Source organism: Larimichthys crocea, chromosome X, assembly GCF_000972845.2.
Source record: "Larimichthys crocea isolate SSNF chromosome X, L_crocea_2.0, whole genome shotgun sequence".
NCBI classification, from domain to species: domain Eukaryota; kingdom Metazoa; phylum Chordata; class Actinopteri; family Sciaenidae; genus Larimichthys; species Larimichthys crocea.
This window is the reverse complement of record NC_040020.1, coordinates 24,884,398-24,909,875: the sequence shown is the minus strand read 5'-3', so window position 1 is coordinate 24,909,875 and position 25,478 is coordinate 24,884,398. Positions and strand designations below refer to the sequence as shown.

Here is a 25,478-nt window from a genome sequence, read left to right as displayed (position 1 = left end):
CAGTTTCTCTATAAGTTATGATTTTTCTTGTTCAATATAATATATTAGTTTGGTCCTCCTTCATGTTCTCAGAAGCAAAGGCTTGGTTTGTGTAAAGTGTGTGCGTATGTAGATGTATGTCTGCAATGTGATTCTGTAGATCCTGTAAGTTGTGTGTGTTTGTATGTATTTACAGGTCATTTTTGTATCTGTATCAATATGTTATGGGTGCAGTGTTGTTATTTTCCATCTTCAAAGTGTTTGGGGTCTCCAGATGTTAGATCAGGTCTTCTGCTGGGCGGACACACCCTTCCAGTAGTCCAGTATGTCGTGAAGATCCTCATCCTTGGCAAACTGAACCTTTCGCCTCAGCGCGTGTCCGGCTGCCACGTATCCTTCGTCCTCCATGGACGCCTGCCGGTGCCTCTTACGGTGCAGTTTGAACCTCTCCCACAGCCCCAGGGTCGGGGTGCAGAGGAGCCCTTCCTCCTCCTCGTCTTCCTCTGGGCTGGAGCAGTAGCTGAGGTTGTGGTACTGGGGCGAGAGTGGGTAGTGAGGCGAGAGCTGGGAATAGGCCAGCTCCCGCTGCTTGGCCTGCCTGCTAAGGGTGAGAGGGTCTAACACAGATGGCTTACGGCCCCCTGGGTGATGGTGGAGCTCCTGTAGGATCTGGGGGTGGTGCTGCAGGTCCTGGAGGTGCTGCTGGGAGCCGGGATAAGAGTGACGATGTTCATTGTACTGGCGGATCCTCTGGGCTTCAGCTCGTAGGATAGCTGCTGCTGGAGTGACTGTACGGATGGCCTCCCCACCTCCACCTCCCCTTTCTCCTCTCTCTCCGGGTGAGGTCCTCTCGATATAGCGGGTCTCTGAGGAGTGGTAGCCTCCCTCCGAGCGGAATGAGCGAGGGCTCCGGGCAGAGCCTGGAGAAGAAGAGGTGCTGGGCCTTTTCGAGGTTGGAGGAGCCTCCATGCTGTGGTGTCGCTGCAGTGAATGATGGTAGCTTCTCCCCCTTTCATCTCTTCCTCCTCTTCCTCCCTTATAAACTGGAGAGAGGAACTCGCCTCCTCTTTCACCCCTCTCTACTTGCTCAGAGAGGAGCACCAGCTGCGGCTCTGCAGTCGAAACAGCCCCACCACCTGCAGAAGACGGGGATTTCATCCCCTGTTGAAAGGAGGTAGACTCAGATTTGAGAGCATCTATACAGTTGTTAATAATCTGGTTAACTTTATCAACTTCTTTAGCGATGGTTGAGATCTCTGCGACTGAGCCCTGGGGATTTGCTTGTGGCGACATCTCTCTTTCTCGCTCTCGCTCTCGCTCTCGTTCTCTTTCCCTTTCAATGCCAGACCCCCTCACCTCCATGTAGTTAAGTTTAGCAGGCTTGTGCGGCGGTGTTTCTATCACCTCCTGCAGCTTGTAAGGATCTATCTCACCACCCTGAGGAAGGTACGGCATTCTGGACAGACTTTCCCCAGCAGCAAGCTTCTGGGATCCTCCACTCCCTCCCTCTATATCCCCTTCTCCACCATACTTTAGCTCTATCAGAGTCCTCTGGATCCTGCTCATCTTCCTTTCCTTTTCCTCCATGATCCTCCTCTTCCTCAGGCAGTGGACAACTAGGCCAAGGAATAGTAGCATACCAAATAAACAGCCTAAAATCGTCATGATGTAGTGGGTTGCTGACGACTGATTGGCTACAGTCCCAGGCCCGGCCCGACGGCCTGTGGGGATGGTCAGACAGGTGTGGTTGAAGCGCAGGGAATTTCGTATAGAAGCCACACAGTACGTATATTCTGTGTTAGGTTTTAAGTGCTTTAGCTCAATATCTTCTTTCTGATTTTTCAGATTCTGGATGTCTGTGAAGAAGCTGTTGTTATAAAGCACCAAGATGTACATTTTCCTGTACGGATGAGGAATCTGAACCGTTATCACAGCGCTGGAATGTAGCACCTGCTTTAGCATCATGATCGGATTGGCGTCAGAGAAAATTGGGCTTGAACTGATGACTTCATCGGGAGGAGTCCCAGAGGCACAATCATCCAATCCACAGGGAGAGGCAAAATCTGGGAGCGGGGTGGTGGAATCAGGCACACCAAGGACATAAAAGGATGTCACACTATTGCCGTCGTCTGTGCATACAAGACTGAGCACGTGCAGAGCGTTGCGTTGGGTAGACATGCGGGGGTTCTGGCTCAGGAGGTTGTAGCCGAAAAATCCTTGAGGGGAGTCGCACACCATCCTCTCGCTGGTCCTGTTCGGGAAGGCTGAGAGCCAGCGCAGGAAACCCAGCAGCTCACAAGAGCAGTTGAAGGGGTTGGTGTAAAGTTCACAGGTAGTCAGCTTCGAAAGTCCAGAGAACAAGCTGCCATCCAGTACCTGGATCCTGAAAAGGGACAAAAGGAAAATCATAAATTAGACATATTAAAAAATACAATTTAGCATTGCATGTCTGCAGTGTTGTCAAACTTAGGATGGACAGTGTAAAAGGAAAGTATCAAAATTGATCTTTTTCATTCATGTATTCTTTTCCCATGTCAAAATCTTTCCTCAACATTACCCAAAATACAACTCAATCACCAGCAGCACAGTCAGAGATTTGGGTGTATTTTGCTAGTACTAGCCTCGAGCAGTTGGCCTCAAGCGGAGGCCTTTTCAGCTCATGCCTTTTAACTCCATATCCCCAATTCTTTTCATTTTCAAACTTGTAGTTTTTCAGCTCCCTCAAGTGACGTCATTTGAGGCTCACTCTGGAGCCCCAGAAGGATTTTCTACCGAACTTTTGTTCACATATTCAGTAGTATTCCCCAAGACCTGCACACAGGCTTTGATGTGGAAATCAGCGCATTTCCCCCCTTTAAAGATACTGGTTACCAAGTCTTCTTATAGTTCAGTTTATGGTCTCCCAAATTACCTTTCAACAAGCCCCAAAGAGCAGTTCAACTTGTTCCATTCAGCTGTTGCTTTAACATTTAAGTCAAAAGATCAATACCAGTTACAGTACCAATAGCAAGAGCAAGACAGTTATTCCCACTGAGGAAAAAGTAGAAATCTCAACTTTTATTGAAAAGATTGGCTTGTTACAGCATTGCATCATGGTTTACTGAGGTTACTGTCAGTGAGAAAATTACTATCTCTGCATCTTCTGCAGTGCTTCCTTTTTCCTGCTAAGCCTTTGGGGTGATGACACCAAGCCTGACATTTAACATTTGACATGTTTCAGTTGTTCTTGAGAACCTCACTACATTCTCCTACCTTGTTCCAGTGTGGCTGTGCTAGAAATGTTTATACCACAAAACATGCACTCCGAAAAATTATGTGTATGAAGTCACTATTAAACAACAAAACAGCTACAGGACTGCAATGATTATAACCAATAAATCATTAAATACATTTACTAGAGCTCAAGGTTAATTCTTAAACCGCCTGTTTGGTCCGGCTAACAGAACAAAAATCCAAATGTAATACATTTTCAGTAATTATGAGAGAATATTTAATTCAATTTAAGTAACCTCAACAATGAATCGGATATTAAAAGAGCTATTTCTTTCCTCTATGACATCTAATTGATTAATAAACTAATTATCTTTGCACTAATACAGTGTGTTCTCTCTCTCTCTCTCTTTAATTAGACACATACATGGACCCAGGTCAATACCTGTTCATGGAGAGGTCTATATTCTCTATGTTGGGGCATTCCCAGAAGGTGTTAGGTGTAACAGTCTCGATGAGGTTGGCCTGCAGGTAGAGATACTGCAGCTTGCCCAGGCCCCGCAGCATCCCCTCTGTCAGGTTCCTCAACTTGTTAAAACCCATCTGGAGAACCTGGAGAGACAAAGACAAGTGGGATTATTCTAATCTCTGAAGAGGTAGCCAACACCAGGCATCACTCACTGCAAGCTGGGAACATGCAGAACAAACAGACGACAGTTCTGTACAATTCGTGTTTCACATGGTGATCTAAGCCTCAATGCTGTGCTGAATTTACTAAGATCTTGTTCACATTTTACCTCCTGGCACAGCTCCAGAACCTGGGATAGATGTGTAAGCATGCCAGCTCATTATGGCCGCGTTTAGCTGAGTTTGGTGAAAACACTTTTGCTTCAATGTCTCTGGAAGCCGTAATGAGCGGGTGTTGTCTTTGTTGTGTTTGTGTATGTGTGTCCATCTGTTTGTATAATGCTGGAAGAATTTAAATCCTTTACTTGTGTACAAGTATCACAGTGTATCATGAATCACTTCCTTTCATTACAGTCAGAAGTCCTTAACTCAAAAGTACTTACTTTAGTATTATCAGCAAAATGTACTTAAATATTTAAAATAATAGTACTCATTGTGAATAATTTAATGGTTAATTCCAAAATTATACATTTTTTCATACTTTATTTTGAAAAATATAAACATTTGTTGTTTATAAAAAAACGCTTTTTGTCATTTTCCAAAATAATCAAAAGTTTTTGAATATTTAATCAATCTAAGGCCGATGTGCCCTTGAGCAAGGCACTGTACCTCCAATGTACATGTGTGTTCCAACAGGTGCTAGCCCAGATGGCTTAAATGCGGAGAAGTAATTTCATGTTTGACGTGATCAGTAAAGTTTCTAAAATTGAAATTAAATTTAAAAATATTGTACAAAATGACATTTGCGTTTTTAATTATAAACGGTCTAAATGGTGTATAAATACTGTGAAAGTATCAAATGGAGAACTGCACACAGCCTGTTTTTATAATCCTTAAAATGAGCCATCAGGACTTTCATAAGGTTTTGATGTCACAACTATACAATCAACGCGCTCAGCCTTGCTCCCAGTACAGCCAACCCAGACAACAACATCCAGGTAGGCTACACTCTGTTAGCTGCGGCTGTCAAAAAAAATGGCTCATTCATATTAATAAGATGCAGCGCAAAACAAAACGTTGTGCTCTTGCTCAAACTCCAGAGAGAAGTGTGAGAGAGGTAAATGTAAAACTATATACTCAGATGTTCTTTGGTTCTTAAAAATCATAAATATATCTTCTTATGGATATCAAAACCTCAAATAAAAGCCAGGAGGAGTGTAAAATATGAGACCTTTAAAGGGTAAGTTTATGAATCTGACCAGATATTTGATACAAATTTCTTGAAAGATTTCAATACTTGCTCTGACAGTCAGTGTTAATTGTATTTATTATATGTTATTAGTATGTTTATGTTATCAGCCTGCTGATGCATTCATGTGTGTTGCGGTTTGTTAGACTGGAGCTAAATTGAAATGTTTTCTCCATTCTATATGTGTCCCTTAATAAGTGCATGCATGAATGTGCATGTGTATAAATGTAGATTATGTCGTTGTTTACCTGCAGGTTGAATTGTGCCGAGAACGCTCCATCTTCCACGTAGCTGATATCATTCTTGGTGAGGTTCAGATAGGTGAGGTTGCCAAAGCGACTGAGTGAAGAATAATGCACCGACCGTATCTTGTTCTCGTTCAGCCTCAGATCCACAATAGTGCTGTTGAGAGAAGTGTGATGGCTTTAGACGTTTGGCAAAAAGGGAAAATAATGTTGACAAAACTCACTTTCACTGTAAGTTCTTTTACCTGTTAATGTGGGAGGGGATGGCTTCATAAGGCGGCTGGTTCATACTGCAGATAGCCAGCCACACAAAGCCTTTCTCCCCCTCGATAAGCCAGCAGTCAGCTGTCACCATTGGCAACCGCATTACTGACAGCAGGGCGAGCCAACATAGGAAGGAGCTTGCTGTGGACAGGACCACTGATGAAGAACCTCCAGTCACGTTATGTCTCTGCCGTCCCTGTCCCGTCCTCTGGGCCATTTGGGATGTTGTCACAATATCCATTGGAGAAAGCCGAACACAGATGCTCGCCATCTAACATTTATTCATGCAGGCTGGCGCCATTTGAAAAAGAGTGAGGGCCGGTTTATAATAATATATCAGCGTATGGTGACCTGGTGTTACTTTTTTTGTCCGATTTGTGTCTGTACTGCTTGAGGTATAGTCACAGCATAGCAAAATGTTCCGGTTTTTCCTTCGCTTCTCTAGTAATTATACAGCAAATTGAAGTTTGAGTTGAACTCATGTAGGAATTAAGGATTTATCAAAGTAGAAATGAGTGTAGGAATGAGATGTATCACTTCATTGGCAGTATGCGAGTCTAGGTAAACTGTATCAACTGTTACTTAATTAGGGGGTCACATTTGATTTGTTATGTATAAATTGGCAAGTGGAAGTCGTCCTGGTGCCAGATTGGCTGGTACTCATGTCTTCTGTGGCCATCTGCATCTCTGATTGGACAAGCACCTCTTTTCTTTCTTCCTCATTCCTCGCTGTTCTGTACTTGGTGTGAGAACTCGTCCCTGGAGGAAAAGGAAAGAGAGAGAGAAGAGGGTGTTAATGAAACACAGTGGTTTATTTTGTGAGATACCAACAAACACAACCCTGTTACCAGCATGATGAAACAGAGGTGGTTATTTCTTCTTATATAACAGCTACATACACACCCACGGCACACACAAATTCACGCATGCACACACACACACACGTTGGTGCAGATACACAACAAGCACCTGCAAAACTTAAAAATATGCACAGATTGTGGCTGCTGTATGTCCACACACAAACCACACACCTATTTTCTGCCACACCAATAGCCTTGAGGGGCCTTGATAGGCCTGAGCTAAGATTGGCCATTACTCTGATACTGTATCTAATTAATTAATCTGCTCTAAATAAAACACTCTCTGGGAAAAACAGCTGATGTCTGACGGAAGGCAGAGAAAGGAAAGAGGCAAATAGCTGCGGAGTGAAAAGTGGGTGCAAGAGGGTGATGTGGAGTGATGTTTGGGGGAGGGGAGAGAGATGGCGAGATGGAGCAAAGAGACAAGTAGAGGGAGGGATGAGGCGGTGAAGAAAGAAAGAGGCAGTGATTCTGTGAGAAAAAGAGGAGGCTGGGAAGAGGAAGAGCTGTAGAGTGGCTTTCTGTCTGTCTGTTTGGGAGAATTTGCTGGAATAGTGGCCCCTCTCTCTTCTCTTTAAGAGCCTCTTTTTCTCAGCTATAAGAGCAGCAAACAGGATGTGACGTCATGGAGGTGAAGGAGAATGAGCAAAAGGTCTGGCCTTCCTCACAAGCATCTTTTGACTGATGTTCCTTCCTTATTGATTACAGCTGAATAGCAAAGCAGAGAGGTGCTGATGTGTTATTTCGAATTCGAGAATGACGGTAAAAGAGAGCAACATTTTTTTGTGAATGGAACAAAGCTTCTCTCAGTGTTATGTGTCCTTGTAAAGAGCAAACGGCCTGACGTCACAGTCTGGCTAGGCACTGTTCCACTTACTCTTTATTATATCTTGGTGGATGTCTTTTTGATCTTTATTTCTACTTTATTATGCATACGATAATCAAATATCCACTACAGAACTTTAAAGAGAATAAAAAAGAATCAAATTTGAACTCTTCTTAAAGTTATGGCTAAGGTTTTTAAACAGTTAAAGTCTGTGTAAAGGAGATTCTGAGATTTCTTTCAAAATAAATTAAATATGTTGGAAAATTGTTTCTGAAAACATGTGAAAAGACTTTGAACAATATATTACTGAAATGTGGAGTTAGAGGTTAAAACAGTTTTTAGTCCAGGATTTTTTTGGGCAGTCCTTAAAAGGTGGCTCGATGACACACTGAGCATATCCCTTCATTTATTCAGGGTGTTAGTCATGTCATTTTCTGAACTCATCTGACCTGTTTCAGTTGCTTCAAAATTGCTGCTTGACTGCTCCCATGAGTGGCCGTGGCTTCAGCATCTTCAGCGGTCATGCCCCCACAGTCCACAGAGAATACTGCTGCTGCTCATTTTTGCCTGATTTGACACTTAATTTCATAAACTTGTTGATATTTCAAATCATTCAAATTTGGCCGGGTGGTTAAGAACACTTTCTTCTTTGGTCTGAGAAACTCAGAACACATATTTATTCTAACTTTACACGGACTTTAAATATTGTATTTGTTAGCAAGCTGTTAAGCTGAGCTGTAATGTAAAAGGAAATCTATTTGCTAGCACGGCACCACATGTACTGCTAATTAAACACAGAGTACAGTTAAGATTGATCGGAGTGATTTGCAGGTATTTGGTTATAAACAAAGTATGTGACAAAGTGAAACTTTTAGCGCCAGAAGAAAAGTCAAAGTTATTCATGATTTCTTGTGTGGCAATTCATGTAATCGTTGAGATATTTGAGTCTGGACCAAACAGGTGGTGACTTTGACAACCACAGAGCCATGTCACGAGCATCCAGTAGGGGTAAGTTTGATACTACCAAATAAATTAACCCAAAAAGACTCTCTTCTTAGCACATTATATCTATGCTGCTGTTGTATGCACGAATACAGCTAATTCACAAATATAGCATTTCTATTGTTTGTGATTGTGTAATTAACAGTAAATAGTAAAAAAAGCAATACCTAATTTTTAGAAATGTATTTGGTAGTAATGAGGTTGTACTTTTAAAGGACCAGTGTGTAGGATTTAGTGACATCTAGCATTTTAGTTTTTGATTGCAACCCCATCGCCTCACCCTGTAATCTATGATAGCTGCAAACCCGTGAAAAACTGTACTGTAGAAACATGGTGGACTCGTCTGTAGATATAAAATACTCATTCAAAGGTAACAAAAACACAAAGAATCTTATTTTTAAGTGGTTACAGACATTACAAAAGGACCTTTAATGATAAATTCACCTCATGAATGACTCATGGCTTTCTCCTACGCAATAATATATCATGCACTTTTAATAATAGAAAGTCTTGTCGTTGATGCTGGTAATTCTGGCCCTCACATTACTTGGCATCATATTGAAAGAGTTTGTGGAAAATGCTGTTTTCAAAAATTAAATAGGCGACAATGGTTTTTTTTTTGCTGCTTTTTGTGTGTATTATCCCTGTCGAGACAGAATGGAGTGCATCATATCACATTTTGTTGACTAAGGTTATGCCGTCGTGCTGGATTTTTGCAAATGTCTTTTTCTTCTTTCTACCTCTACAGCACGAGCAGGAAGTTATGATTTCATCTCTTTTTACAAACGTCAGAAACAAACATTTATAGGTGTATACGCGCACACAAAAGCTTTTCCACCCAGTCAGCATAATCTATAATTGATGGTGAGACTTCCTTTCCCACATAGCATGAGACAAACTACCCAGTTAGGCCACCAGAGAAAGGGTAGGAAGTGCTGCCAGCTACACACACAAACAAACACACACGCACATATGCACAGGAAATGTCCATTTTGCTGACCGAGGGTTAAGCTTGTGTAAACAAGCTGTTGATAACGGAGAACATGGAGGTGTGAGCGAGTATGCAGAGCAGGCAGGGGGGAGACCAAACATTTTAGTTAACATGCAGGGATGGCTGATTTCTGCTTGACCTCTTTTTGTACTAAGGTAAGTGATGTCTGCTGAAGAGCCAGGAGACAGAAAAGCAGTGCAGGGCAGCAGAGAGAAGATACAGATACAGTAGCAGTTACCGGCTTGTACTTGACCTCCTTCTGTAGTAAATACACTTGTAGTAGCTGACGAGATATATGCAGAAGGAAGTGTTAACAGTCTGTCAGCCTTTTTTCCATTTTGCATCATTCATCACCTTCCCCGACCATGCTGGCGTACACTCTGCGTACTCACACGTCATTGAACAATCACGTGGAATATTCCAGCACTCAGCATCATGACTGGTTCACTTTTCAGCTATGTCATACTCAAAGATTTATAGTGTACAAACTGCCGTGCAGAGGGGAGGAGACCGAGGTGAAGGTGATGGGTTATGTCGTCGTGACTGTGGTGGTTGCAGGATATTTTGTGCAGAAGTACACACGTAAAAACAAATGTGAAAAAAAAAAAACCTAGAAAGTGTGAAGGACTTGGCTTGGTACTCGCAGTGGACCACCTTTCTCACATCCTCTGCTAAACAGCAGGGTACTTTGTCTTTTTACATGAGTGTTTTCCTGCGTAACATGCACATTTTATTCAGCGCACACATACTCAAAAGCAGCCAAACTTGCTGTTAACAAAACAGTCCAGCATCTTTTGATGGAATGAATCTGGATGTCTTAAAACCTACATGACTGAATATCTTTTTACAGTCATTGATCATTATCTCAGTGAGCCAGCAGCTTGTCAGAGAGGAATGAATGGTGGCAAAAATATCTTAAATCAAAACACTGACAAAAAAGTTTTAGGTTTCCACAACAGAAAACAACATCTTTATTGTTTTTCCAATTCTTGATTCTCCTCTCAGACCTCTGTGTCATAGTATCCAGAGTTGGGTGTAAAATATACAATAAAGATGATGGTTTAGTTCAGTTTCGCTGATACTTTCAGTGACATCTTAGAGGAGGTTGGAGGTCAGGCCATGGAAAAAGTTATTACATTTTGGTGCAGGTTGAGGAGTTTACTACTACACTTACTGAACAAATACAAGCAGCTGGTTTGCCTTCTAAAATCTTACTTTATTAAAATACCAAAATTAGACTATTGTGCAGGTTTAGTTAAGCTATGTACTCTCTTGGTGCTTTTCTAATTTGTTGTGGTTTTAGCTCTGGATGTTTCCTATTAACTGGCCCCATCTGCTGCTGTTTATTTCAGTCAGTGCTTCCAACTTCAACTTTTTTGTATGGATTAAACAAACAAGATATAACATGTTAGTCAGAACATTTTCCTCTGCTTCCATTCTATACTGAGCTAAACTCTCTCTTTATCGTAGCTTTAAATATAACTGCTGCATGCAAAGGCTTAGACTAATCAAAGTTTTAATATTGTACATGAGCAGTCATGATGATCAGACATGTTGTTAACAAGCCAGTAAACAGTTTATTTAATCCATTTTATTTAGAGGTAAATGGTTTATGTGAGAGCACCAGAAATGTCAGTAATAATCCCTCACTGGACACAAAGACTGTGTGCTTGCTAAACTACTGTAATTACAGTGAAGTCAAAGCTGAAACAGGAAGTCAGCTTGTAAAAACCGTTTGGATGATAATTTTATCTTTTGCCTTCATTCAGATAAGTTTGGCTAATAATAATCACCATAATAATCTCCATGTATGAGAAAAATAAATTGTACATAAACAGAAAACAGTGTAAACTGGGACGATAACCTTAACACAGACGTTCCACAAGTTGTTGTTTTTTAAGTCACCATGGATGTGGCATTGCAGATCACTGTTCCAGCTGCTACAATGAAAGTTCACAAGCCGGTGGAAAACAAAAAACATAAATTCTGGGACAGGGCGTCGGGGTAAAGGAGATCAGATAGGTACTGTGGAGCAAGGGCATGAAAAGATTTGAAGGTGAGGGGGACCATCTTTGAATCACATGCAGGACTTGACTGAGAGCCAGTGGAGGTGGTTGAGGGTTGGGGTGATGTGCTGCCAGGGCTCGCCGCGGGTGTGAACTTTTGCAGCAGAGTTGTGCAATACTGAAGTCTGTCCAGAGCTTTGCTGGGTACTCTGGACAAGACTTCATTGCAATAGTCCAGGCAGGAGATGATGAAAGTGTGAATAAGCGTCTAGAGGTTAGAGGTTTGTTTAAAACCTGTCTGACTGTCAAAACTGGTTGGCTTTGCATTTACAATTCATTTGTAAAATGGCCACACACACACACACACACACACACACACACACACACACACACACACACACACACACCCATTCCAGCATCTCTGCGTCCTTTTTTCTTCTCTGTGACTGATGAATAGCACTTACAAGATGGGTTATACTCCTAGGCAGGTTGTGAGTCAGGCAGAAATATCAGCACATTAATAACAGGCACACATTAATGTTCGCACATACGGTACGTGGATAAAGAAGCAGACACGCACACAGAAACACACAACAGAGTTACCCATCGCAGTGTGTAGTTGGCCGTCACACACTCTGCCAGTAGTCTCATTACTATTCCAAATCAACGTGGAAAACTGCAGCACTCAATGACTCTGTGAGGAGCCATCAACAGAAAAATGATGATGAAGGAAAAGCAGGATGACAAATGACCCATGATGCAGTACTGCACGTATGTGTTTGGACTTATTGTAAATCCATATTGTATTTGCATGTGAGTGAAAGTCCTCTGAGAATAAGGTAATGGTGATGATGAGGGCAGCTTCTCATGATTACTGCTCAGTACCAAAAGAGGAAGATTTTGAACAGAATGCAATGTTTTTATCGGAGTTTAAAATCATAATCCTTCAATTTTGTATCAAATCAAGCCCCATTTTTGGTATTTTATACAATATCCATCCACCTATTTTCTGTAACAAGTAATCCGTATCAGGGTTGCAGGTGTCTGGAGCCCAGCTGACCTCCCAACAAAGGCAGAATACACCCTGGACAAGATGCCAGTTCATCACAGGAAGTACCAGAGTAGCCGGTGAAAACCGAAGCATACACAGAGCAACAATAAATTCAATAAAAACTCTGTGAGAAGACAGAGTTTTTATTGAATTTATTGTTTTATGCTTTTTATTGGTAGCAGCGGGGTCTGCCATTCCTACACTGAATTCAGATTTCTTCCTAAACACAGGAAAAACAGATCTAAACCAGAACACTTTTGTCTAACATCTATGAGCCTCACTGTTTACTATTCGCTTTATTTACACAGTGTCAGAGTTGTATTAACTTACTTGTTATGCAAACCCGACATTTTCTACTGCTGATGTTTCATTAAAAAAAAAAAAAAAAAACATTCAGTTGGCGAAACAGTGAGTGTTGTTTGTCAAAAATGCGTCTACATAACAAGGCATACTTATTTTTGGATCAGTTAGTGGATCACTTTTAAATATTGCAGGGAGTAATACAACGAGAAGGAGCAGTGAGCTGTTAGATGCACACGTTCAATTCCTAACCAACTCCTGATACAGTGCCCTGCAGTTGGGAGTTATTTTTGACTGACTTCTTTATTAAAACAATGTGAGTTTGTTTAGCTGCACTGTAAACAGATACACTAGCCGGTTTTAAGGAGAAGTGGCTGTCATATTGAACACCACGGTAACTATGGATTGCTGTAGTGAATTAATTCGTATGGAAACTGCTCATTGGTGTATGAAGCCAAAAAAGTGCTTCCAGGCTGTCATTTCTCAGGGCCTGGGACACTGACAGTAAAAACAATGGACAGCATATGTGTTTCTGAAGAGCCGTCTTGAAACTCAGAATATGTGGCCCTGGCTGCTGCCATGTTGACACTCCTGCCTCTTCTGCTTCCCGGCTAAGACATGGATCATCAGTGGACTGAGGCAAGCCAAAACAAGTAAACATGTTTATTTCTGCTGTGAAGTTGGACATATGGAGGCTTATGGGAACTTATTTTGTAGCCAGCCTCAAGTGGACATTTGAGGAATTGCAGTTTTTGGCCAGATGTCTTAAATCACTACTGGTGGGCTTGTTGGAAAGGGGAGCAACCACTATGATGTGAACCAATAAGATGATGTGCACCACCACCAGGTAAGTCTGGCCATAAAATGTCACTTAATCAGTGCCATGGGAAATGCACCCCCCACGGGTCTAATCTTAGATGCTGTTTCCACAAATACTGTAGGTCCAAAAACTGTTTTATTCTCTTTTGAAAATAGAAAATTATCCATAATACCATAATAAACACTAAGACACAATAAGAAGCACGGAGAATTTAAAGTTCTGGCCAACAATGTTTTCCTTGTGTTTAACTGCAAACTTGATTTAGCTTTGAAACACTGTTACACACACAGCTTCTCCTAATGCTGAATGATCCTAAAATCTACATGGCTATTTTAGGATCGCTACCAAATAATTGAGAGATATAGAGATGCAGACACATGGATATCAGTAGTGTACAGTTTTTTCCTTTGTTGCCTGACAGTCTTTATTATGCTTTGAGTTCATCGTGTAAATTTGTCTGCTTAAAGGCTTGAAAATTCAGAAACTCATTTCTCTGCTTGAGTTCAAAGCCTTCGTTGGAGCTGTGTGAGACGGGAGTTGTCATCGCTCTGAATAAGTTGTTGGATTTGGGGGTTGTTTTTTTTTTTGTGGATGCTTCTGTCTCTCAGTCTGTCCTCAGAGCCTCCTGTATTATGTATCTAAAACTTTATCTACAGTATGCTCCACCTTGTTGGTGAAGTGTTCCTTTCAGACTTTGGATTTCAGATAGTCTACCTGGTTAAATTTAGATTAAATACAAAAAAAATAAGTGAATTCTCTTTGCCTGTGTTTTTACTATGAAGCATATTGATTCCCTAGGACGCGGAAATGTCAAACTGTGAAGAATTAATCTGTTCTCAGTGTCTTGGGACTTCACTTCAAACCGTATTACACAGTCAGTTCTGGACAGTACAATTCTACTCTGCCCCTGGTGTATATGCAGTCACACTTTCTACAGGGCACAAATGACACATGAGATCTGTGCAATCAATGAAAGTGAGTCATCTGGATTGGATTAGATTACAGAGCGAGAAGAAGTGAGGAGGAAGGAAAAAGAGGGAGGAGGTACGGGAGTGAAAGAGAGTCGGATCAAAAAGCATCTCGCTCTGAGGCTACATCTCTCAGCAAGAGAGGCGGAGTGAGAGTACGTCTGTCTGACGTCTGCACGATTCAAAGACATCGTGAGAATATAATTTGTTTTGACTCCCAGTCTCTTCCATCTTCAATTGTCCGTTTTACACCCCCTTTCACCCCTCCCATCAAAGTGATTGACTTTTACGGAAATAAGGCTTCAACATCTCACAAAATCACACTTCTCTGATGGGGACTGCAGGCCTACGTCTTTTCTCCCCCCACCCCACTGCCTCCCCTGGGGGTTTTAAAGGAGAGGGGGGGTGAGGGGTGTTGGAGTTTGGAGGTTGAGCTGACGTCGAGACTCGGCATGATGGACGTTTCTATAAGAGATATGGAAACATGGAGCGTGACGGACATTTCTATTATATAGAAATATTCCACTGCCTGCTACCCAGCCTGTGGTGTTGTCACTGCTCTGTTGTAGGGGACGGGAACTGGGACAAAATTGGAAAATAACAATACCATTGATACAAGCTCTTTTATTTTTCTCATCACAGTATAACATCTTTGTCTCATCTGTCTTTTCCCCTGAATCGCTCGCTGTCCGTCCGTCTGTCTGTCTGTCTGTCTGTCCGTCTGTCTTTGCAGTGTGGGGCATTACGCCAGAATAATAGGCACTGCTGATATAAATCTCCTCCATCAGCCCTGCGGTGTTCCACTTGTCACTCCCCTGCAGAGAGAAGTGAACATGCGAGATGCCATGGATGATCCTCTGTGGCGAAGCAATGTATGGTTACGTAATCCGTTTAGTATTCAGAGAGTAGAAAGGAGAAAAAAAAGAGGACGGGGACGGAAAAAAGATGGTGGAGAGAGTCAGAGCGACATGAAAGAGAGTAAATGAGAGCAGAAAGCACAGTGGAAATATGTTATAGAATAATACTATTAAAAATAATAACAATAGCCAGGCCTCATCACCCAACATTAGCACCAAACCTCAACGGAGCTCTGAACAGGGATAAAAAAAAAGAAGAAAATCTTGTAGGAAGCCTTTTACAGAGCAGCACAGCAGAAAAAATTGTTATTGGTTTCCAACAACAATGTGTGGCCCAATATGTGCAGAGAAGAATTAGTCGTAGCTAACCAGCTGGGGGTGGGCGATGTTTTTAGATGTTAGTCCAATTTGTTGCAGCACTTTGCACAGTACTCCATGACTCCACCTGCATGTTTAGTTAGTCCAGTTACTGTTACACTGAGTTTCCTAAAACCCCTCCATTGTTTAAAGAATGACAATGTGAAAGCTGAAAGATGAACCAAATGTAACTTCTCATGGGAATCCATGCCAACATTATCAAGCTAAGCTGTGAATGAGCTTTCACTTTACTGTATAAGTGAAAGTCATGAATGTATAGAACTGGATACAACACTGGATGCCCGGGTTAGTTCATTCCTGTGGACGCTGCTGGGAAGCATAAAACTACCCGTGGCTTCCACATCATGCGGCCGATAGATCAAGTGCAGCGGAGATTTCCACTGGCCTGCTTGCTAACTTCTGGTTTAACTTCCTCCACTGACTTGAAAGGAGATAAATCATTTAGTCCTGTGGCTCTTTTAGACTTTCTGAACATTACAGGAGCAAATAGATTCAATTCTGATTTCACATTTCACTGTAACGCTTGAAAAAAATTGAATTTACAGCCATTTCGTTCACAGTGTAAACTTATGAAAAAGTACTGAGCAGCACAGCAGCATACATGACGTACAGTTGTAATAAATAATAATTTACTTTATAATGGCATTATAAAATGTTTCAGTTTTCATTCATTTCTTTGTCATTTTGCCTTCGGCTAAAAGCCTTTTTGACATTTAAATTTGTAATTGCATTATTTTTTAAATACAATAACTTTGCAAATGTATTGATGTTTTGATAATGTTTTTATAGCATTTTATGATTGCTTTTTAAATGTATCAATTCATTCATTCATTATAATTAAACATTTAAAAAACTATATATACTTTGCCAGCATGCTAAACACTGTAATAAGATGAGTGTTGAATGGTGAATGGTGAAATGTACATCACAAAATTGCATAGCACGTCTCCTGAAGCTGATGCACACAGACTTACACACTCCCATTTATACACACACACACGCACACACACGCGCACACACACACACACACACACAGACACACAAACGTAGCGTAGGCCTGCACTGAAAAACAAACACGTAACACAGGTGTGATACGTGTGTGCGTGTGCGTGTGCATTCTGTCTCTCTCTCTCTCGCTGAGCGGGCAGTAGGCCAACGAGGGTTTTAACACGCTTAATGGGATTTCACACTCCCAAGTACACACACACACACGCACACACTCTCGGACACACAATAATGTTGAAGATAAACATGTCTGAAAGCTATGTGTGATCCCAGACAAATAAACACACACACACACACCCACACATGCACACTCTCTGATATAAAAGGATTTGTCAGGCTCCCACATTGTACACATGCAAAACTAATGGACTCCAATATATCCACACAGTAACATTACTGTTACTCACTCATTTCCAAAAGACACAGCTTCACACACCTGCCAGGACAGAAACACAGCCAGCTGTATCCTCTGTGCAAATCTGCCATTATATGTCATCTGACATTATGGTCGATGTGACTCGTAACTCTTCAGGAGGTGTTCTCCACTGTAAATCTGTGTTTTGAGCATAAAATACTCGCTGCCTGAAGGTTTTTGAAAGATAACTGAGAAGTTTGTAGCTAGGACGACTGTAGTAAGACTGAATTCAGTTATTAGATCCCAACGGTGACTCATGAAGTCAAAATGTTTAAAGGAGCTTTTCATGTTACACCTGCAGTGTAATCCATTCCTACACTCTTGATCTGTACAAACATACATTGCTTTGTCAATAAACAACTAAATACAATACTACGGAGGTACAGCACAGGGAGGTGATGTAAATGGTTTTGTATGTTAGAAACATAATGAACAATACAGATCAACAACACAAAAATATGTTATGCCGCAGGAGCAGTGTGACAAGTTTCCAAAGGACATTTTGACACTTTTTCTTTGTGACTCTGGCTCATTTGTTTGTGAGGCTCAAAATTCAGCAGCATTTATAATGGAAATAATTCACACCTAAATCAGTTAATTTCAGTGGAATCACAGCAATCTGTTGATTTCTGTCATCCATTTGACAGATTATTTAGTCCAAAGCAACATACAAATGATCCAAGCTCACATGCAAAGTAAATATGCACAGAGCTTTTACATAGACATGTAAATTCACCCTGTTTGTCCTTACTAGTGGTTACAACTCATACCATAAAACAACAGCTTCTGGTTTGATTCCCGGTTTGATTTTCATTCACCTGTTTTTTTATGCACATTTTCAATTTGTACATAAGTCAGTGGAAATGCTGGAAATTAAAAAAAAATAAAAATTTGAAAAAATGTAAATATTGCTATTGCTCAGTTTTTTTTATTTTTATGCTTTGCCAAAGAGAAAGTTTAACAAAGTGGAAACAGAATAAGCCCATAAATCATGACGTACATGAAGCATGTGACAGAGTTTTAAAGCTTCTACTGGAAAATGAACACATGAAACAAACAGACACTATATTTCCCTCATGGTTTTTTCGTGGTCCATGGTGGCATTCTTTTATTTATGTAATAATTGAATGGAACAGGTTAGCTCGGTTAGCCAGGAGGTGGAAGAGCCAGGACTACTGACACGACGGCAGCCAGTGCCACAAACTCTGAGCTTTAAACAGCTCTTCAGAAATCTGTGAGCGACAAGGAAAGCAACGTCCGTTCTTTCTACTGTCAGCGGTCATGACAGAAGTAGAATGTACAGATAAGTTGTCTTGAATTAATTGTGTTCACTGTCCAACTGGCACCCGAGAGCAAATGCAGTCATTACATAACAACAGCACCTCTCTCATAGGTTTGCAAACTGCTGTGGATCTGAGTGGACTGAAGCTGCCAAGCAAGCTACAAACAGTTCTCTCATGCCAATATGCGGTAAGAATTTGATACTCAGATGATTGATTTTTTTTGTCTGTGTGTGTGTGAATTATTCCTCCAGGAGTACATCTGTTTAGACTGATCATACTCTAACACAGGTGTGTTATGGATTTATCAGTTCCTGCAGAAAATAGTCTCCAGAGTTCTCTGAGAAGTTGACTGATTTTCTTTCCAAACAAGCAGCTCTACTGTATCTATCTGTTGTCTTCAGAGCATGCAGTAAAATATGGGACCTCTACACCGAGAGAGTGAGTGAGAGCGAGAGAGAGAGAGATTTCTTAGTAATAGAAAGCAGAGCTTATGTGCTCTGGTAGGTGGACCGTGTTATGGCTTGTCTGAAAACTTTTGAAAAGTTTGGCTTCAGAACTTCAACAGACAAATGACCGGAGCTTCATGCTATAACTCATAGAGGAAAGCATCTTTCTCTCTCTCTTTCTATTTCTACAGTATCCGCCTCTCTCTCTCATACAAACACAAACACACACACACAAACAAACACACACATACAGCTAGCAGCAGTTGAAGAAGCATCACTCAGACACCTCAAGCTGTTAATTTCCTCCCTGTCTCGATACATGCAGCCAACTGTGAAATGTTATAAAAGCAACATGAGTGTGTCTTCTCAGCGCGCACACACACACCTACACACACACACACAAACCTTTTCCCCACTGCCACTTCCTGATAAACACATTATGGTTAAAAGTATTCATATGACCCGTGACTCTGCCAAGAGTACAGGTTTGTGTCTCTGCATGCCTGTCAGCTTGCTTTGCTCATTTTGTGTGTGTGTGTGTGTGCGCATGTATGTGACAGGCACGAGTGAGCTTGTGACTGAATTTGGGAGGTCGAACGTAATGGAAATGAAGCTCACCTGCTATCCAGGTTGCCGCTGTGTTGACAGAGAGACAGACAACCTCTGCTGTGATGGTGTGAGCAGCAACTGAGATAAATGATGGAGATAATGGAACACTATGGTAAAAACTTTTTTTTTTTGTCTCTGTCATAGTAATACGATCCCTGTCTCACTCACACACACACACACACACACACACACACACACACACACTAGACACACAGACTGTAGTCGTGATATATCATGACTACAGTCTTCCAGAAACCTGCTTTAATCACAGAGTAAGATCTGAAATCAGGGACTTCTAAATGGGTGATTTGCAGAGAGTAGATTATGTTTATGGTCATTTCTGGAGTTGGAGGGACAATAAAAAATTTGACTGGAGACCATTTAAGAGAGGACCTGTCAATCACTACACTCACAAGCCAGTCTTTAAATGCTTGGCTCAATAAAGACGAGGGACTTTGTTCAGGCAGTTGTTTCTAAATCTGGATGAAAACCTGCACTGCCAACTTAAACAATAACATAAACAATGCTGTACTATATAACGTTGTGCTTCACTATATCTCCAGTTTGTTTCACTACCAAGGAGAATGGGGAGACTGCATCATCGTGTCCTTGAAGTAAGGACATACGTTCGTTAGCGGCCATTCTCGCTGCTGTTCAAGCATCTACTTTGCATTTAAAATTCCCAAGACAATTCTGTTGTCATCTAGTATCACGAAACTAGTCAATCACTGCAGTTAAACATGCCCGAAACAGTCTTTTGTAGTACTCAGACTGCAGCTTTAAACAAACTGTCAGCAGGACAAAGTGCGAAGCACCAAGATACTTTTCACGTTTCAAAGGAATTAGTGACAATTTAATGAGCTGTGTGATTTGCATGCAGGTATGTCGATGTTAAGCTGTTTGAATGGTTTCTCTTCTAATCATATTTTTTTAATTTGAGTAATTGTTTGAGGCCTGAAATCACACACAAAAAGCTAAGATTAAAAAAAAAAGAAAATGTTCCATCGGACGTGTGAGTCCGACAAACGCAGCTGAAACACCTCCTGTGTAGACATGTCATAGGAACCTTGACGTGTTGACATTAGCTAGTGGCAGCTGTTACATCCAGGATGTATTACTTTTAGTAACAGTGACATGTGAAAACTCTCTCTGCTTTGAAGCAAGAAAAAAAATGCTTTGTGCCGCATTAGTTCACTTTGAGCTTTCACGGCAGAAATGGCTCATTTTTGTTCTAATCTAATTTTTTTTGTGAAGAGCAGAGGATTTGTAAAAGGTAGAGGAAAGTTATACAACCGGCTACAAACTTTGTTTTATGTCAGTAACATTGCAGAATCAGTGTAGTCTGTGCAACACTTGTGAAATTGATCATTTGGCTTTAATTATTTTGTCCCTGTTTTTTTGTCATAATGCAACTTTTACAGTTTTGTCCCGGAGCTGGGACACAGCCACTGAATGAAATCACAGCAGCTGTCTCAGCTTTACTGCTATTAAAACTCATATGTAGTTTTTAGTACTTAAAGTTGCATTTGGCAAATCTGCACACTGGCAAGTTGGAGAGGTTTAATACCAAGTAATCATATAACATAATGCACATGGCTGGTCAACACTTGCCAAACACTGTTGGTAAAGTCCAGCTTTCACTTTGCTCTGACTCATCTCTCTGAGAGAAAATGTTGAAATATTCTGAGATATTTAACTTAAAAAAGAACAAGAAAAAACGTCACACTGATTGAAGTTAAATCATTAAGATATTTAAAAGTCTCAGATTGCACAAAGCTTTGGTTTTTTACTTTGTTTGTACCAGTGTTGAGTCTGTAGGCAGGAGGACACAGAATAAGTTTCCTACTGATACCAAAACTACAGACCCAATCCTGTACGTCTTATTTAGTTTGCAGTTCTTCTCTAATGTTGCTCTGCTTTGTGATTTAGGCTGATAAAACGTTTGTAGTCTTACATAAAAGTCCTCTTTAATAATGTAATCAAACATTTCTAAACTCTCAGATCAGGATAATTCAGCAGCATCCTCCATCATCACAGTTAACCTGTTTAAATTCAACATTGCCCTCTCTATAAAGTGTTTCCCTCAAAAATCTAATGCAGTGTATCGTTTCCAGCTCTGCACTAAACGCCCTCTGAAATTCACAAACAGTAGCTGCAGGGTGCCTACGGTCTCAATGACACAACAGGACAATAGACCACTTGCTGTCTCTCTCTCTCTCACACACACACACATACACACACATGCACAATCTGAATAATCAGGTTAGACTTTAAACATTAGTATGCCTTTGTGGCTGCTCATGTATGCAAATACAGTTGTGTGTCAGCAGAAAATGTCCATACAGTAACTACACAAACACACGAATGCTTTTAAGAAACACTCAAAGGACCTTCAGGAGCATAATTTAATATGAACCCATCTGAGAATAAGAAACAGTGAGTGAGTGCTGACTGGATGAGTGGATTTATATTATAATTTAAAGTGCCTGAAAACATGTTTTTAAATCTTACATATTTCTTTAATAAATGAAATATTCAAAGCTAAATAAGCTTTCAATTATATTAGAAAAAAACACCCTCAATTACGAGTTCAACTCATAATCAGGACTGTATGACTGTGACTTGATCTGTTCACCTTTAGGACTTCTCATTCACTTCCACTCATGAATGCAATGTGGATGAAAGAGCTGGAAAAATGTATCTTGAGTTATTTTGTCAAACTACTTTTTTTCAAGGTCAAGAACATACTTTCACTTTCACTGTCAGCTGAGCTCACATGTCAAAGGATACTTCTCCATGACAACAAACATCAGCTGATGAAATGTGTCCCCTCATCCCTCCTTGTATAACTCCTTCTGTAATGTACGTATTATCTGTAACATTGATAACTTTTACACTTTGCACTATATGATAAATAGAGAGTGATGTTGGACACAACCAGTGTGATACGGTTTAAAAGTTAAGCAGTAGATCTTGAATTGGGATTGTTTTGTCAGACTAATATTTGCATGGTTGAGATATGAACTAGCTAAACCTGTATATTATTATTATATTATTGTATTGTATTGTTATACTGCTAACTGCTCACTCTATGAGCTAGAGAAAGTTTAACGTCAACCTCTTTCTTGTAGAATCAGAGGTAGCTAGGAGCCGTAAATAATACAGAAAACAAACTTAAGGCAGCACCTCAGTTCTTCAGTAGCTGATTAGTGTGTTTCCAACAGACCCCCATCCACTTCAATGCAGTGCGAGCATGAACAGACAAAATCCAAATATATAAATCCCTCCTGTAAAACTTTGACTGATAATACCCGTCAGTTTTCACTCCCGACTCATCAAAAAAGGCAGCTTGGTCAGTGGCCATACGCTTGAAAAATGATGCTGTGGGTAACCCTCTGACAACATTTGCAGATGAGCCAGTCTGGCGTAGTGTTTAGATGTGCTGTCGGTGACATAGAGTGAGAAAGTCTGCACATGGAGGAGGTTGGGCTGGATTAATGGATCAAAAAAAAATTCAGGATTTTCACCCAAGAGACCAAGGTTAAAGTCCTGTGTGGAACCAAAAGGCAACCTTTACTTCTGATATGTTACGTGCTCATTTTCTCATCTAACGACCATTTGAACTCTAAACTACAATGTCAAATGTTTCACAACAAGCTGTATTTTGAAAGTCTATCTGGGCATTGCATATGTATTGCATTGAAATTTTTACTAACTTGAGAGTGAAACCCTGAAAAACTGATGCCATGTCATAGTTTGAAGCTTGAGGCCACTGACCAGGCGGCTGTATTTGAAGAGTTGGGAGTATATATTATTATAATATTGTGTCAGAGTCTATTGCTTATTAATAAGAACAAATTAGTAAAATAAGATTTAAGGGCCTTCAAGAAATTACATAAATGTCTGTCAGTGACAGGCACTAATTAGTTTTTTTTAAACAACAAGGATAAACACTACATTTCTTATTTCACGTTTTATGAATATATTATTGCTCTGGGTCTCTCATGTGAGACTCGGTGTGTGCCTGCTTTGTAAATGTGTGCCTGGATAATGGAGAAACCACTGATTGATGGAAAGGTTAATCATTCTAGACAGATGGTATGTGCTGCTAAATCAGCATTAGGTGAAGTCAGTCTCCCTCTGTGTGTGTGTGTGTGTTTGTGTGTGTGTACATCAATGTGTGCATGCCTGCTTAGGCTGTAATGAGTAGGTGTCCGCAACTTGGCCATGAAAGGAGGGAGACCTGGCCAGTCAGGCATCATGGGAACCAGCAGCCTCATTATTTTAGGTGTATGGAGACGACACCAAAAAAAAAAAAAAAAACATCATCCGCCTCCTGACTTGTATTGTGTGTGTTTGTGGGAAAGCTGCTCTGTGACATGAGAGACAAAACAGCTACCAACCAGGCGGGGGAGGCGAGGTCAACACCTCATCACAACAGAGCTTCATCCGATTCCTACAGCCTACAGAAACATCGCCAAGGTCATTTCATAGCATCCGTGACTCAAGTGGTGATTGGAATGACCTGGAGAGGATGTGTGTGTGCGTGTAATAAATCTGATGACACTCCATAGACTTCATAAAATCTGTTGACCTAATGACACTGTTTCACTGGAATGGTCATGTGTACACATACACACACACACAGCCCTAATGCATAGCTTTATATTTCACTAAGACATGCATTAGAGCCGCGATGCTTCCATCTATTACATACATAAAAGATGATGCCGCGTAAACAAAACGCCTTCACGCAAGCAAACTCACGCACAGCCTCCGAACACGAGTACACACACAAACATATTCACACATGAGTTGGAAAGGAAGGAGGAGGCAGCACGCCACAACTAGTGCAATGTGCTAAATGTGTTTTTACATCCTGTAAACACACTAAAACTCTTTCACACTCTCTCACACACACTCACACAGGGATACATAAGTGGGAAGCGAGTCAGAGAGTAGCAGGTTTTTGTGATTTGAGAATGAGATGTAAAAAAATAAAAAACAAAACATTGTTGCAATCTCTGTCACAACATGTGGGAGGTATTTCTGAGTATTTCAAATAAACAGGTGCTTCATTACGTTTGTGAAAATTTATATCGCGGGTATCAAATATACCGTGGAATGACGTAGCCAGTAATGTTTGCTCAAAACGACTTATGTTTATGTTTTCCTGTCATGCACCCGTGTGAACAATGACTGACCTCTGTCTCAATGGCGAGGAAACGATGTTACACTGCAGCAAAACCTCTTAGGCTGCGTTCAGACTATTAAAAAAGCTCCGGGGCTGTGTTGGTGCAGACAGACACAACACAACACAATCCAAGAAGTCTGGTTTAAGTGAACCATCCACAAGTTTGTCGCAAAAGTTTAAAGCTGCTATACTCAAATATTCTTTATGTTGTCAATCGATCAAATGTCTGTGTGTGTGTGAAAGGTGATGTTCATACTGATGAACCCAAAGATAATTATCACAAGACTGCACATTTATTAGCAGCTCAGTAGTGTGTTTCAGCTCTTTGTTTTGGTTTTACAGCCCTGCAACTTTATTCTTTTTGATTCACTCACAGACAGGCAATATTATAGAGTGGAACACTTAGCAAAGAGTAAAGAATAAATATTGGACTTAAATTCATAAGGTGGTGGACATGAACACAACTAATGCTGCACCTTACACATTTGCTGGAAGTAGCCAAATAAATAATTTAAAGCCGGTTTAACCAAACTTTTTACTGAACAAGACAGTGACACCTCTTGAGCCCTTGTTTAAAAAATATAACAACATTAATAATAATGATAAAGATGATAATAACGATGAAAAAAAACAGTGCTGACCCTGCTTTGTGGCTTTCCTCTGGACTGACAGCCTTCAGGCTGCTCTCCTGGGAGGCCCCTCGGCTCCTCCACATACTGATGCTGGTTATTAGCAGCATTATTATTTTAAGGTAACAATAGAGACTATAGTTCATTAACAGTGACAAGATGATGGGAATAATGATAGCTGTTGTTTTTTTCTCTCTTCTTCTTTCACTATGTAGTACAGCTCAGCTTTGATATTGTCATTGTCACACCTTCATGCACATCAAC

At 40.8% G+C, this 25,478-nt stretch overlaps 1 protein-coding gene across 1 annotated transcript in view; it reads right to left on the bottom strand.

Moving 5' to 3' along the window:
* Positions 1-244: 244 nt before the first annotated feature.
* The window catches only part of LOC104921195 (protein ELFN1-like), a 111,727-nt gene continuing 86,493 nt past the window's right edge, over positions 245-25,478 (bottom strand). The window contains 6 exon segments of the mRNA XM_027283293.1: positions 245-639; positions 641-687; positions 690-2,362; positions 3,635-3,801; positions 5,314-5,467; positions 5,556-6,333. Of these exon segments, the coding sequence (XP_027139094.1) occupies positions 262-639; positions 641-687; positions 690-2,362; positions 3,635-3,801; positions 5,314-5,467; positions 5,556-5,845 (2,709 nt within the window). The 5' untranslated portion in view covers positions 5,846-6,333 and the 3' untranslated portion in view covers positions 245-261.